Raw genomic sequence first — 15,512 nt, 5'->3', positions numbered from 1 at the left:
AGGCTTTTCCCCATCAGAATATGGGCAAAAGGGAGCAGAGTAGTTAGGGTCAGCAGGCAATGTGCACTTTGGATGAGGATGCTTTCCAGCAATCTGGCAGAAACTGTGGGACTTTCTGCAGCCATCCAACACCGCGGCCTGTGCTTCCCTGCCATCTCCACCATGGTGTCAAAGCTGAGGTGTGAACACGCTGCAGCAATTATATTCAGCCGTATTGGGCTCAGACTACAGAAATTGGGGTACAACTGTGAAGTCTGAGCCTGTAAAATGCTGAATGCTGGCAGCCGCCATTGTCTTCCAGGGAGTTATTTGTGGGGGGGAAGGAGGCAGGATCCACCCCTTGTAATGAAAGACTTATTTTTGTGTCTACCCACGATGCTCACGGCATTTGTGTACTGCCTGTTCAAATATGCCAGATGGATCAGGAGCTTTTCCTTGTGACCTTGGAGATGTGGGGTCTCCTCACTGGTGAGGCTGATGGAGTTGTGGCCAGGGAGGTCTTGGGAAATATTAGTTGTCAAGCTTAGCATAACTAGCCAGCTAACTGTTGGCATAACTAGCTTAACATAAGTGGCTAAATTTGCCAAAACCTTAGGCCACAAGCCATGATTTCACCTAGATATATTGAATTTTTATTGAACTTTTGCCTAGATAAGTAAAAGAAGGCCCCAGAGCAGGTTTAAGCCGGAATACAAGGAAGCTACAACCGTCAGCAGAAGTGGCAACTTTAAGAGAGAAGAAGTGGCCCACCTAGAGACCAAGAAAGGACCCAGTGAAGAATGGGAAGACCCCAGACCCTAATAGTACTACTGGTCTGAACTGTCGCCTGGGGGGGAGGAGAACTCAGATTGTAAGAGTATAATTTCCCAGGGGTTTCTTTTTTTTGGGGTCCCTCTGTGGAGGCACCCAGCTTGAGCTGTTACAACCGCTGTAACACCCAGATGAGTTATCGCATGTGACTTAGAGCCTGAAACTCTGCTGTGGGAAACCTAGGGTGAAGACACTGCTTTAACAGAGGGCGCACATCTGAGAGCAGCAGTGTTACTGAGACTCACCAACATTATTTCTCCTCCCAGCTACTTGTGGGGTGATCAAGCACTTGCAGGCAATGACATGCCTTGCAGGCAATACTGACATGCATACTTGCAGGCAATGTAGCCTGGCTGGTGTCTTCCAGCCTTTCCACTGTTCCACACACACAACTAGCCAAATGCCCAGACATACTTTAGATAACAGGGTTGTAATTTTACTTCAGTGCAGGAAGGGCAATAGATATCTTTCAACATGATGTATCCTCTTAGATCACAGACATATTATCTCTTGTTTCTCTGAGCTTCATCTGTGTATGATGAGTGAGTAAGTGAGCCTGCGGCTGTGTTGCTCTGACAGGCAGGGTGCTGCCACTCTCCTGTGAAGCCATAGGAAGTGTTTCATGATGCAAGATAAGAAAGACCTTCACTTCCTCCTTCTGTGCTTGCAGGACTGAGCTGCTGACGAGGCTGCACCATCCACCCCAACAGCCCATTCGCAAAATGGACCAGGAAACTCTGGGAAGCGTTGTCCTGCTCGCCATCGTCACCTTGATAAGTGTGGTCCAGAATGGTAAGGCAAAAATAAGCATTTATTGAAGGACTAAAAGGGAGCTGAGAAAAAGTCAGTATGATATATGCTGATCTGATCTTTGGATCTCTGGCTGTAAGTGTGTGTGTGCTTAGGTATGACTTTGGCTTTAGAAACAATATTCTAAGCATATAATTTTGCATGCTGTTGTGCAGTACCTTGGCAGTCGCACGGTCCTACTCTGCAATATTCTAGAGTAAGTTTGTTATACATATGTCAGCTAATGAAAGGACTAATATGCTGGGGTACGGTGTGATGATATGCATGTAGAACTGATGACTGGGACCTCCTTTCCTCGCTAAAGTCCCTAATGTGGGCAGCCAGGGCTGCTCTCCAGCTGGAGCCCTGCTACCATGGGAAGGGGCCAGGGCCCTGAGGGGCTCTGATGGGTCAGACCTGGGCACGGGAGCAAAACTGCACCGGCTCATCGGAGGAGCCTGTACGGCTTGTTTGTGGGCGGGCAGCTGTCCTGCTTTCCTGCATCTCCAGGTCCTATAGTCCAACTAATCTCAATTAACTGTAGTCCCAAGAACACTGCGCATTTGCTGCAATGGAGAAGTTTCCTATTTTTAGCTCTTATTCAGACCTCTATAGTCCATGCTATTCTTCATAAAATAAAACAGCACCTTTCTCTCTTGTGCAAATCTGGTTTTAACTTGATCATTGTCTCTTACAAATACTTAATAATTTTAGCAGGAGATTGTGTCCAGAATACAGAGAAGGGAGTGAGTTTTACCCCAGCTGCACTGAGATCGCCCAGGTTCAAGGAGAGTCAGCAGTGGGATGGGGGCCTGATGCAAATGCTAGAAATCTTCTGTGAAGGTTTCTTGGTACAAATGGGAGATTCCCACTGAGCGGAAACCCCATGCTTAGTCCTAGGAAATGGTCTATTTCTGGGCTGCTGCAGAGAGGGGAAGTGGTGGGAGCCTCAGCATAAGCCTGGCTGCCAGAGAGCAAAAAAAAGAGATGCAGACTGGTTTGGTTTTGACATAGGCACTGAATGCTACATCGTTTAACACAATGCTGTTTTCTGGTAAATGCACAATGTGTGATGTCACCAGAATACAGTACATTGAGATCAGAGCACATCCTGCAATTAAAAAACTGTGTCAAATATACATTTCTTGATATAGAGTTTTTTCATCTCACTCTGAAACTCAGGCATTTGCCTTCCAGCCCAACACACACTTTTACCTCATGGAAATCTGTCTGTGAGATTATTGACCCAACTGCTGCAAATGGGCAGCGCAGCACTTGGCAGAAGACTTAGTGTGCCAAGCACAAGTGGCACATAGCCCTAAACCATGACTTCAGACCTTGCATCATCTGATTTCCTCCTCCCAAGCTTTCTGTCTAGAAAGACTGTACTGATATGCAGTCCTGCAACAAATGCAATAATTATGGCAGTAGAAATGCTTATCAGAGGATATCAGTTGTACTGAACTCTTACTGTGGCTGTGGTTCAGCAAAGCACTTGGGTATCTGCTTGACTGTCTTTAAGTACGTGAAGTTAGTACCACATAAATTTGGGTTTATATGCTTTTCTGCGTTTGGTGCAGGATTAGAAAACAGTTGGGGTGAATGCTGTTATTCCCAAAGTTGGAAGTGGGCTGTGGTGCTGCCCCAGTCTGATGTCCATTTACTGTCACCTTGTTTGTGTCAGGAATCTCCGTATCCTACGGAGTGACTCGTGTGGCCGGGTGCTGGTGAGTCACACGTGTACCTCTAGGTTTTGTTCTTGCATCAGAGAGATGTTGCAATTCAGCACCTTTCAGGGAAAATCAGTGGTCATCACTGAGCAGAATGGGATGGAGGAATCAAAGCAAAGTCAATGGAAAGAAGGGGCAACCTGCAGGTTTGCCAGCACTCATTAGGCTGGAACTTCAGCGCATGGTTTCTGTTGGCATGAACTTGTGAAACAACCAGGCTTGGACTGAACGTTAACTTGACCAGAGTGGGACTGCAGTGGTTCAGGCTCAGGGCATCATCTCCTGGTACAGCTGGGCTGAACTAAACCCCTCAGCTCCAGCCCTGCTCTACTCACTGATCTCATGCCAGCTTGTGAAATCACCCTCCTGCCTTGAGGTTCGGAGTAAAGAGCAGGAAATATAACCCTGGTGTTGCAAGCTGCTTCATGCTGTAGTCTCCCATTTCCCCAGCGCTAGGTTAACAGGAGCCCAACGCTGCTGAGATGGGAGCGCAGACCTGCAGCGAGGGCCACCCCTGGATGTGGTCTGTCAGCCCTGCTCTCGTCCTCTGCAGAGCTTCAGCCCGGCTGAGCCTTAGGCAGCCAGGACCCACCTCTCAGGCTGCCTTCTGGCAAAATTTTGGGAGCCTGCGGGGCGTGTGAGGTTGATAGGGCTAAGGAGCCACAGATCTGGGGAGCCACTTTCAGGGCAAAAAGCTCACTTGAAGCAGGAGGCTTTACTTCTCCATATGACGGTGAGATGCTGGATTCCCCTCCAATTCATTGCCCTCACCTTGGGGGTCCACATGGTCCTGAGGAAATACAGCCACTGTGGTGGGTTGGAGATAATCAACCCAGGAATTTTCGCTAGCTAAGAGGTGGACACTTGTCCTGATTTTTGGCTGGGATAGAGTTAATTTTCACAAGAAGCTGGGAGGGGGCGCAGCCAGGACAGCTGACCCAAACTAGCCAAAGAGCTATTCAATACCCTATGATGTCATGCCCAGCATGTCAGGAGGAGAGCTGGCCGGGGACGAGGGATCTCTGCTCAGGGCTGGGCTGGGCACTGGGTTCTGGGTGGTGAGCAAATTACATTGTGTATCACCTGCTTTGTATATTCTTTTATTAGTATTGATGTTATTTCCCTCTCTCTTTGCTGTCCTATTAAACTGTCCTTATCCCAACCCATGACTTTTACCTTTTTCTTCCAGTTCTCATCCCCATCTCACTGGGGCTGGGGATGGAGGGTAAGATTGAGTGAGTGGCTGCATAGTGCTTAGCTGCTGGCTGCCTAGCTGCCAGCTAGGGCTAAACTATGACAACACCTCGTGTGAGGTGGTTGTTTAAGCTCTTTGTTGAGTCAACAGAGAAAGATGAGCACTCCAGTGGGGTGGTTTCTCTCATGCTGGTAGCTCTCTGAGGGATGGATTGACCTCTCAAAGTGCCTTTCTTCTGTTTCCCTCTGTCAACCACTCTTTACAGAAGGAAAACATCCATCTCCCCAGCACTCCTCGATGTCTCTGAAGTGAGGTGAGACAAATCCTCATCCAAAACATCCATGGTGCAGGTGTATGTGATAACCCTACCTCTGTCCTTTCCCTACTGCCCAGTCCTTTGACCAAGGATCCATACATCACGTCAGAGATGGCAAGAGCTTCCAGGACAGATGCCTGGACCTCCACAGCCAGATCCTTCCCAGGAGACCCAGCACACCCAGGCCTGCCCAGTGCTGATCCCAGAGACTGTGCACCGGAAGTGTCACCACCAGCACTTCCAAGCTCTTGTCCTTGTTGACCACGTCCATGTTCAGCCCGATGGCTCTCAACAACGCAGAGCCTCTCTAGAGTGGCATGCTGGCATTTAGGAAGTGGCAGCACCTGCAGCAGCACAGAAGGAGATATATATAGCTTACTCTTGGCTTTCTCTGAAGCTGTGGCATCTTCTAGTGATTTCACATAGACGCTGAAAGGAAGGGAAAAGGTATGCTACATATCCCAGTGAGTCCATGCAGTCCCAGACCTGCAGGAAGTGGTTTCCCATGACTGCAGCTTTGCACTGGGCAAAACAAAGTCGTTCAACCTAGTCCTCTTCAACTAGGTCCTCTTAGATCATGTAGGCAGGTTTATAACCTCATGCCAAAGGGTGGGGTGGTGGGCGGATGGAGATGCTGAGAGGTCTTGGTGGCTGTGCCACTGGACGTTGCCTGCTCTGGGTCCTCCAGGAGCCAGCCAGTGCACCTCACTGGTGGCAGTGGGAGGGTCTGCAGCCTGGCTCAGAGTAGGGACACTGGCTTAAAGCACTGTGGGTTTTTCTGGAGAAAGGCCGTATGTACCCAGGGAATCACTCGATATTGGAAGGCAAAAAACTCATTAGCTTTTAGTGAGGGCAATGGAAGTACAAAAGACCTACTTGCTTACAGCATCAGTGAGGGGGAAAAAAGAGGTAACTCTTCAGACACCAGGGATGAAATCCTGCAGCTTATCAAGTTTACTTCTATTGTTATAATAATGTATTTCCTGATGGTTTATCTTTTATATATATCTTTGGCTAATATTCTAAACCATAGAGTTATTTGGGTACACTGAGATGGGATGCACAATAATACAAAGCTTGCAGCTTGTAGCCTGTCCAGGGCTCTGTCGGATGTATTTAGACACATGATTGATGGTCTCTGGTTTAGTGTCATCAGATAAAACATGTTTGTCAAGCACATGATACATCATCTTGAGGTGCTGCATTTTTGCAGCAGCTAACAACCTGACACAACACTGTTGCTTAAAAGGAGGATACATACAATATGGACACATAGAGATCAGCCATCAGGGTCAGGTTTTCAATGGGGCTTTCTGGAAAATGAACCAGCTGCAGGATGTCCCTGGTTTGGCAAATGGGTATCACTACAAGAGAAGAGGCTCCCTTGTCTCCCTGCTCTATTAGACAGTGAGAATTGGGTTTGGCAGCTCTGACTGGAAAGCTTTTTCCCCACTGTGGGCACAAAGGACTGAGTCTGGGCTGTACTTGTGCAGCAGACAGAGGTGCGGGCTGCCAGAAGTGCAGTGCGGGGATGAAGCAGGGCTCAGAGGTGAGAACCTGCTGCCAGTCACATCTTAACACATGGGGACATCTGAGGTTACATCACACTGCGCCCTTGCACAGTGGGTTTGGTTATACCTTGGTGACAGAGCAAGCACGCTGGCCACATCCTGCACTTCTTCTGCCATCCAGCCTGGATGCTCATGAGAACAGAGCTGAGCCCACAAAGCCCAGCTTCTGCAATATCTCCAAATTACATCTTAGATCAAATACTTTGTGTTTTTTTGACAGCTTTTTTTGCTAGCAAAGTGGAGCATGAAAGCAAACACTGCAACGGCAAGGGGTTCCAGCGGCCGGGATCCTCCGCCTTCGACCGTGTCTACACTGCCAAGTGAGTAGGCAAGCGCTGAGGAGCTGGTGGGAGCAGAGCGGGGTTTTTCTCTCTCTTCATTAAGGTTTAATCCAAACCCTTCAGGGGTCCAGAGGTGGGGTCCAAATACCCTCAGATGAAGGCTTTGTCCACAATCCCTTGCTGCAGGCATTGCGGCAGTGTTCAGACCTGTGGTTCTCCAGTATGTTTGCTGGTGAACCTAGCTCCCATCTGGACACCATATGCTGTATTTATATTGGACTTGCAGCCCCTATGTCCCTTCATTTGGGAACCATTTCACCCAGCAGTAGCTAATGCTGGAAGTGTGATAATAGCACAGCCGGTGTCCCAAGGGCACTGCGGCTCAAAAGGGAAGAGCTGGCAGAGAGATGACAACTTGCTGAGGAGCAGGTCGGTGGCAGAGCTTGTACAAACCCCAGCAGCTCCCTCAGCACGTGGCGCTCAGCTTCTTCATCACATCCATACCTCTTGTCTTTGACATACCTTCAGAGAGAGCAGAGGGGAAAATTAATTCCAACCCAGAAGAACATAAAATATTTTTTATTACCCATGAAGTACTGATGATGAGCTTGAAACCGGATGGGACGTCCAAGTGCTGCCCTTCCCAGGTGTGCAACCTCTGCCAAGGGCAGAGCGTTTCCCTCTCGGAAAGCATTCCCAGCTGAAGGAAGCATCTGGAAATCATTCCTGTTCCCTTGCAAAGACCAGTTAACTCTGAGACACTCCTATTTGCGGTGCAATTCTCCTTTTGTTGGTTTCATGCAGCTTTCAATGCCAATAGCTTGATTAATATGACTTAATTACAAGGATTTTCCAAGCCAATAAAGCACACAGCATCTATTATACATGTGCCGTGATCAAACAGGTTAGAGGAGGAAAGCGGCTTTCACAGGTGCCAGACGTGTGCGTGGGGCAGTTTGTTTTCCTCATCAGGCTGGACAAAGGCATCCATTATCCGAGTGAGGAAACAGGGAAGCAGCCCTGCAGGTGAGGCAGCCGCCGTGTTCACGGACACCCAGCCAGCCCCTGGCAGCTGCCTGCCCCAGAGCAGCCGCAGGCAGGTCGGGGGCCTCCCACCGCTCAGGGGTAGAAGCCCACCCACAGCAGCGTTCGCACAGCCCAAATTCACACCCCACCATCTTTTGATGGTGAAACATGTTGTTTTGTACATTTTGTTTGTATTTTCCCTGTGTTCTGATTTCTCTCTGACAAATTCCTTTCTAGCCAGAACTGCGGACACACGTACCCCACGTTTCTGGCCATGCTTTGGTGTGCTGGCCTTCTCTGCAGCCAAGGTAACACACAGGTTTTTTTCCCTCTTCAACCTTGCACCACTTTCAGCAAGAGATGGTGAGCATTTCGGAGGTTACACTTGCAGGGACCAAATTCTCCTGCAGCGGGGGGACCAGTCTCACCCACCTGTCCTGCAGCTACCCATGCTGTTTAATTAGCAGCACACTCCCTGGCACGATTTATGCCAACAGATGTATGCCCAGATGTGTCTCTGGACAATCTGGGCCAGGAACATTTCCCATATAGGCATTACAGATGAGATATCTCTGTTTTGGGTGGAGGGTTTAGTAATTGAATGCTGGATGCCATGTTACTCACCCCTGGGACTGGAAATGGGCTCATTTGGTTAAATTGCCAGAGCTGACAGCCCTTCCCAGTGCCGAAGGCAGCCCAGGAGTATTTACCTTCATCTCTAAATATGATCCCCTTCAATGCAATTTGAATTGTCCTAAGATTAATATGAGTACTTTCCTGGAGTCCATGGCAATTCTTTCTGCAAGAGAGGAGTTTCTTGACCATAAGAGGGGCTTTTGCCTTCAGGTTTGGGGAAAGCAAGAATTAGGGAGAAAAGAGGAAAAGTCCCTTTTTATGTGCTCAGAAATGAGTTTTAGACCATAGTATAGTCCTCCACCTGCTCCTAGAGAAGTGCATCTATCAGCTGCCTTTTATTTCTGGTGAAAGCCATGCCTGAGCTGGCACCCTCCTTCCTGAGCCCAGCATGACCCACATTGGGTTTCTACAACTGCGGGCAGGATTTCACCCACAAAGTCTTCAGAAAAGCTGGTGTGAGGGCAAGGCAAGCGCTCTTTTTCCCATGCAAAGGCTCTCTGTTCTGCTTCCAGTGCTCATCCCATAGCCCGAGGCGGCAGGTTCCCCTTTCCTGGTCCAGCCCAGGCAGCAGATGAGGACAGTATGTACGGTGAGACCTGGGCTGGTGTTTGTAACACCTTGTTTTACCCTTTACCCAGCTCCTGCCGCCTTTGCCGGCCTGATGTACTTGTTTGTGAGGCAGAAGTACTTTGTGGGCTACCTCGGGGAAAGGACGCAGAGGTAAGGACTTGCAGAGCATCTTTACAAACTCTGGGATGCGGCGGCAGCACAGCCGGACGCTGCCACTTCCACAGGCACAGCAGCTCATGGTGCTGCCTGCGACGGCTGCTTGCACAGGGTAGTGCAGGAAAGCCCCCCCTCTTCTGAGTGCATGGTAGGAGCTGAGGGGTGCAGCTGCACTGGGGTCAGGGGAGCTGCAGGAACAGAGCGGCTGCTTCAGCAGCTCGTGCTCACAGCCTCTGCAAACTCACGCGTTTGCATGTTTGTGCCGCTATTTGCACAAGATCATCCCTTTATATTAATGAAGCTCATTACACACGTGTGGAACAAGGTTGTCCCACAGCCTGTTATGGTTGAGAAGACATAGAAGTCCCTCTGAACAGCCACTTTTGTAAGCAGCAGCCTACGCTGAGCACAGGGGGCCAAATCCAAATGGATCCTGAAAATGGCATTTAGGAGCTCGCAGCTGCCTTGCAATGCAAGACAAGGCAGAAATTTGCCCCCTCTGTCTCAGTCCCCTCTGTCTTTCAGCTGGTCTCAACAGCAGAGTTTGAAGTCTGAGGACTTCTCACGTGAGGTGACGTACGTTAATGAATTGCTGTCCCCTCTTTCTGTCTCCTCAGCACTCCCGGTTACTTGTTTGGAAAGCGCATCATTTTGTTCCTGTTCCTCATGTCCGTGGCTGGAATACTCAACTACTATCTCATCTTCTTTTTTGGAAGTGACTTTGAAATGCACATAAAAACGATAACCAGCGCAATCTCTCCGTTGCTGCTCATCCCCTAGCTCCCCCCAGCACTGAGGGGGTCAGCAAGCTTAATATATCGATACCCAGAAGCGGCTATAATTCAACTGTTTAAGAAATGAACCCGTAACCCTTTTAGATTGCTGTAAATCTCATGCTCGATGGGCTTTGTAGTTTGATTTAACCTTGCTTCTTCCTTCAGAAAAAGATTTATCGTGATCACTCGGCACGCCCAAGGAATGATAACAACTTCCAGTTAATTCTTTAGAGTTTTTTCCATAAACTGCAGCTTGCAAGCTGACCGCATGACTGGAAGGGACATTGTATGCTTGCTTTGTAACTGCATTGTACTTAGCTTTTGTTCCCAAACCCAGGAGCCTCTCAGCATCCTTCCTGACCGATGGGTCCCACAGTTATCCAGCCTTTGGCCAGCATCCTGCACACCCCTGCCCATGCAAAGGCACGGGCCGGCCCCTTCACCTACCCTCTCCCTCCCACTTGTTGACGACCAAGCTCCCGCTGCTGCAGGAGGGCGGCAAATTGGCCCCTGTCTGGTCTTCCTTGATAAATATTCATGTGTGTAAGGCTCCCGACACTGATCTCATTTACACTTCAGCCTTTTTGTTCTCCCAGAGCTGTGGAAAGGGATCTTGTGTAAATGAGGAGCTGGTGTATTGACGGTGGGGTTGGTTTTGTTTTGCTTGGCTTTGTTTAATAAAGCAATCTAAAAGGATGAAATCTGTTTGCTCCCATCTCCTTCGCCTGGTGCGTGATCCCAATGCTCCATGGCTCTTCAGCCGGCTGGTGAGCGGAGCAAGGAGAGCCACGCTGGGCTCTTTGTGCAAGCTGCTAATCGCCCTGGGCACGGCCTCACAAGGATGTGCGTTTAACAACTCCCCCTCTATTAGCAAACTCAATTTTCTGCCTCCATCACTAACAATGTGCCCCTACAAGTCTATACCGAGGAGTGGTTTGATTAGAGAAGTGGACCAAGGTAGGCAAACAGGACGGCGAAATCTTTTTAAACACTGCTACCCTATGAGTGCTTAAGCTCTTAAGCCTGTCTGATTACCGCATGCAGGATGGATAAAGCTGTATTTTATGACTCCTTTGGGAGGGACAGAGACTCCTTGCTATGTGAGAAGAGCGTTTGCAGAGCTGCTCTCAAGGGGAGGCGTAGAAAGCTGCCTGCCTTTGTACCACACCAAGGCTGGGGGGTTTTGTTGCTGCCCGACGGTGCAGAGGCGCTTGCACGCAGCGGCTCTCCTCTGCACCTCACCATTTGCACTGCCAAAATTACACCCCGCCTTTTTTCTTATCTTCTATGGGAATTTTAGATGTGAAAGATTAGTAATAAACATATTTATTGCATGATGATTAGCTAATAAATGTTCTCACTGGTTAGAATACGTAATTAAAAAAATATAATCTAACATCCTTACCTATAGCTGCTGAGATACCTTATTCCTGGGCACAGCACCTATGTTCCTTCCCCCTCCTCCTTCTCAAGTGACCGTAACACACTGCAAACACTGCTTCACACCATGCTTCTCTGACACTCTCTCTCCATAGCTCATCAGCAGCCACGTGTCCTTGGTGGTGACCCACCACCTCTCCACCCTGTGGGGTCAGACCACCAAGGGACAGCAGCACCTCAGGAGGAGAGGGGTAATCTCTGTGGCCTGGAGTTACAGAGCTCTTCTGCATTGCTGCTATCAGCAAAGGCTCACGCTGCCACCACCGTTACTCAGTTCAGAGCAGGAGATGCTTCACCAGCACCACAGTCCCTGCTCTCCACCCAATCTGGTCTCCCTGAGTTCTGAGGCTTGTTTATGGAGACCATCGCTTGTGGGAGGTGGCTCTCCCAACCCTATGTGTCCATCTTGCAGGTCTCCCCAGCTGGATGAGTGTTCCCTGGTGCCTTTTTGTCCTCTACAGCAGGAAGCAGCTCACTTGAGCTCCTGCTGATGTCTCCTGCTAGCACGAGAAGAGGTGATCCACCAGCCAGCTATAAAGGGCAGAGGATTCAAATGTCTATTTTGGGTCAGATAATCTATCCCAGCAGTCTTAGGCCTCTTTGTTGACTCAATGGTTAGTTTCTACACAGCTGTATTTAGGTAAGATCAGGTCATCTTCCAAGGGAACCAAGGGCCATCTTTTGCTGTAATCATTTATTTTGCAAGAATATCTCCTACTTACTCAAAGCCTTTGTGATAATAAATGAGATGAAAACGTAGGCAAAATCTATTTTCCATCTATTTATAAATGGAAATGGTGATAGTATCAGACAAACAGGTGGTACATGAATGGATTGCTATGTAAATTCTCTGTGAACGTCACGCTGTGTTTGCCATGTTACAGGCAGGCCTTGTGGTTGCATTTGCCTTCCCATTCTTTCTATGAGAGGAAGGCAACATCAGTGCTATTTGGGCTTTCCCCACCATGTTAGACAATTCCAGTTTTTGTTTTCGGCGGTAAAACCACCCTGATCTGGGCGGTACTTTGCACACCAGCTACTCAGAAAGCCACAAACACAGACTCACTCCAGGGGGGCTGGACTAGATGACCTTTAAAGGTCCCTTCCAATCCAAACTCTTCTATGATTCTATAGATCCACATGCAAAAAAACATACTACTGTAGAAGATGTACGAGCACATACTGGGGCCACATACACACGAACACGCTAGGATGAACTGAGCTGCATTGGGTGTGAGGATGTTACTGGTGGCAGAAGCGGCAGTCCCCTCTGACAGCTCCTGTTCAAGGCTGGCTAGCAAGCTCCTGGGGCTAGCACCCATGTTGGGTGCAGTGCCTGGCACAGCACCTCCTGGCCTGGAGCCGGGACAGCATGCAAACCGCTGTCATTTTCCCGTGCTGCTGCTCGCAGTGATGCTGCTGATCGTCCTGTTCGCCGTGCTGCCAGGCTGTGGGCTCTGCTCCACCAGCCATGCCCCAGATCCTCGCCATGGCGTGCCACTATCATTGCCGTGTGGCTGTTCGTGCATCGAAATCCCAGGTACATAAATGAACACATTGTCTGTGTGTGTGCGTATACTCATAGACACAGTGTGTTTACTTACTCTATCTGTGTGTATGTGTATATATGTGGAGAGACAGAGAGAGAGAGAGAGAGAGAGTAGGTGCTGAGTCATGTAAATGCTAGAGGCTTTTCAGGGAAGGCAGGGAAGGCGGCCGCTCTGGCACCAGCCCTCTCGCAGCTTGCAGGCTGTGTACATCAGAGACTGCAGAGCCTGCTGGAAGCCAGGCTATCACAGGATGCTTTTGATCTGCTGACAAAGGCCTGGAGTACACACAATATTCCTGCCACAGGAACCGCGTCTGCTTCCGTACAGCACTACAACCCTCTAGTGGAAACTCAGCCCTATCGGCACGCCAGTGCTTCTGGCCACCGGATGAGCCGTTCCTTTGAGGTTTGAAGCCTGACAACGATGCAACAACATCCACATTTCTGAACAGATGCATTGTTGCTATTGAATGCTATTTTTTAATTATTCTGGCATGTAGAAGCCCCTGTTCTGAAGCAGGACCCCCATCCTGCCCATCACAAAGCGAGCAGTCCTGCTTAGCACGGGGTCCGAGCAAGCAGGTAAAATCCAAGTGGGATAAGAAATCTGTGCGCACAACCCACAAGGGTTTCCTGCAGTATTTCCCAGATTCCCACTTTCCCAGAACTTGCAAAATCAGCCTGTGCAGTATCAGCTCGGTCTGAGTCATGTCTATGCCAAGTCAAGTTTCCAAATGGGTCTCCGAGGATCAGGGAAGCAGTTCTGCTGGCATGGAGCAAAGACTGGCCCTGGGCAGCTTCTTCAGCTCTCACCTGCTCTGAGGTTACTGTCTTCTAGCAGAGCAGCTGGTTTAACATTCACAGAAACCTTTCAAATGCCCCGTCGGGGTGGGATGCTGCAAAGCATTGAGCACTGGCCCAAGTCAGTGCTGTGCCTTTTGCAGACTGCAGTGGGAGCAGGATTAGACCATGCGGGGAATGCTTGGAAATAGTCCACCCTCTATAAGTGAAAGGGCAGTACAGAATGAGAATAGAGGTAAAACCATTCCCTGGGTGATTTTAAATTGGTCTCATGTCCCAGCCGGACGAATGGGCATTCCCATGGAAAATCCCCTCAGTGACCTGCAGAGCCCAGCAGCGCCTGCCCAGCATCCTTGCAGAGGACATGCTGACACCGGAGAGGGGGAAGGACCTTGGAGACCATGACATCCCTTTGAGGCACCCAGGGGACACATACGAGCTTCACCCTCCCTTTGGGTAATGAAGACTGCTGTCCCTGGGGCTGTCGGGGGGTGGGAGGGGGTGCAGGACACCTCAGCTGTGGCTCCTCTCAAGGCGGTTTGGTGCCTCAAGGGATGAGGATGGAGAAGCATCCTCTGCACCACTAGCGGGCTGCAGCAGAGAAAGAGCTGCTTTTAGCATCGCTGCCGTGAAGGCCAGGAAGACACATCCTGTGGAGAGGAACAGCTTGAGCCCAACCTCTGCCCCTCGGTGTACCTGCCCCGGCAGAGGGAGGCTGTGGGCGGGAAGGCATCACCACTGCTCCATCCATCCTGCCTGTCAGAGCATCTCACTGCTCCCAGCCGGCACGCAGAGATGCAAAAGCTGGCAAAAGCAAGATTCCTGCCCCAAAGGACAAATAGCCTCCACAGAGAGCTGTTTTTCCCCTTTAGAGGAGAAATAAATAACTTTTCAATTTCGGCTGCGAGGATCTTCACACTGCGAGATGATTTCATCAGACAGACGAGCTCCTGAGGCTTCGTGCTGGCTGCTTACTGAGCTGCTCAGATGCCGTCTGCTGGGTGCTTCCCACTCATCCCCAAGGGAAGGGGACAAGACACCAGAGGGCCAACTGTGATGTGGGGTGCAGAGAACAAATATGGTGTGGTTTTCACCTAAAAAAATAAAGACATGATGGCGTTGCAGCGGAGTTAAACTCACGGTTAGGGCAGTGCCTTTTCTGCCACGTGGGAACTGATGGGGACTGCTTGCATGCCGTGACCTCTCACAAGGCCGGGGGACGCTTCAGGAGGCTCAGGAGTGGGGCTGCTGCCTGCTGCGCTGCTATTTGCCACCACTTGTACAAGCACAAAGCTGATTTATTGTTTCTGTGTTTTCCCAAGAGAGTGCCACCACTGCCTCATCCCCAAACAATGTTTTCTGTGCTTTTGGCACGGCGCTTCAGAGGGGAGCAGTCTGACCCAGCAAGAGCCTGCTCCGTGCTCTGGGATTTACCAGAGCAGCATGATGTCTCCTGGCCAGCTCCTTCATGCTTCTTGTTTGTGCTGCAGCAAAGGAATTTCTTTTCAAGAGGCACCACCAGCCTGCCCACTGCCCTCCGCAGACAGGAGGGGACAGGACACATCCCCACCAGCAGCCACGGGGCCACGGTCCCGCTGGCTGCAGTGTCCCTGTGCTCTCTCACCTCTGTGGGGACCGTTACCCTTGCTGGTGGACAGAGGCTGGTAGACATATTTACTTCCTTCTCCAAGACTAGACAGTTTTAGCCATAAACCAAAGCAGGCTGTCATTTATCAATGTGCAAGTTACAGCTCAGTCCTGAGCTATGTTTAACAATGCTGTGGTTTCTTGGAGTGTCTCACTCCATGTGCCTTCTGCAGAGGCAGTGCTGAAGAGCAGAAAATAATAGTTTTCATGGCATAACCC

At 49.8% G+C, this 15,512-nt stretch overlaps 1 protein-coding gene across 1 annotated transcript; it reads left to right on the top strand.

The window, feature by feature from the left end:
- The first annotated feature begins 1,454 nt into the window (after positions 1 to 1,454).
- Positions 1,455 to 10,549, top strand: ALOX5AP (arachidonate 5-lipoxygenase activating protein). The gene is made up of 5 exons (XM_010306968.2): positions 1,455 to 1,602; positions 6,632 to 6,731; positions 7,956 to 8,026; positions 8,993 to 9,074; positions 9,698 to 10,549. The coding sequence occupies exons 1-5, from the start codon at positions 1,533 to 1,535 to the stop codon at positions 9,858 to 9,860; spliced, it is 486 nt and encodes a 161-aa protein (XP_010305270.1). The 5' UTR covers positions 1,455 to 1,532; the 3' UTR covers positions 9,861 to 10,549.
- The last annotated feature ends 4,963 nt before the right edge of the window (positions 10,550 to 15,512 follow it).

Source organism: Balearica regulorum, chromosome 1 (assembly GCF_011004875.1).
Source record: "Balearica regulorum gibbericeps isolate bBalReg1 chromosome 1, bBalReg1.pri, whole genome shotgun sequence".
Classification (NCBI taxonomy): domain Eukaryota; kingdom Metazoa; phylum Chordata; class Aves; order Gruiformes; family Gruidae; genus Balearica; species Balearica regulorum.
This window is presented reverse-complemented; position numbering and strand designations above follow the sequence as displayed.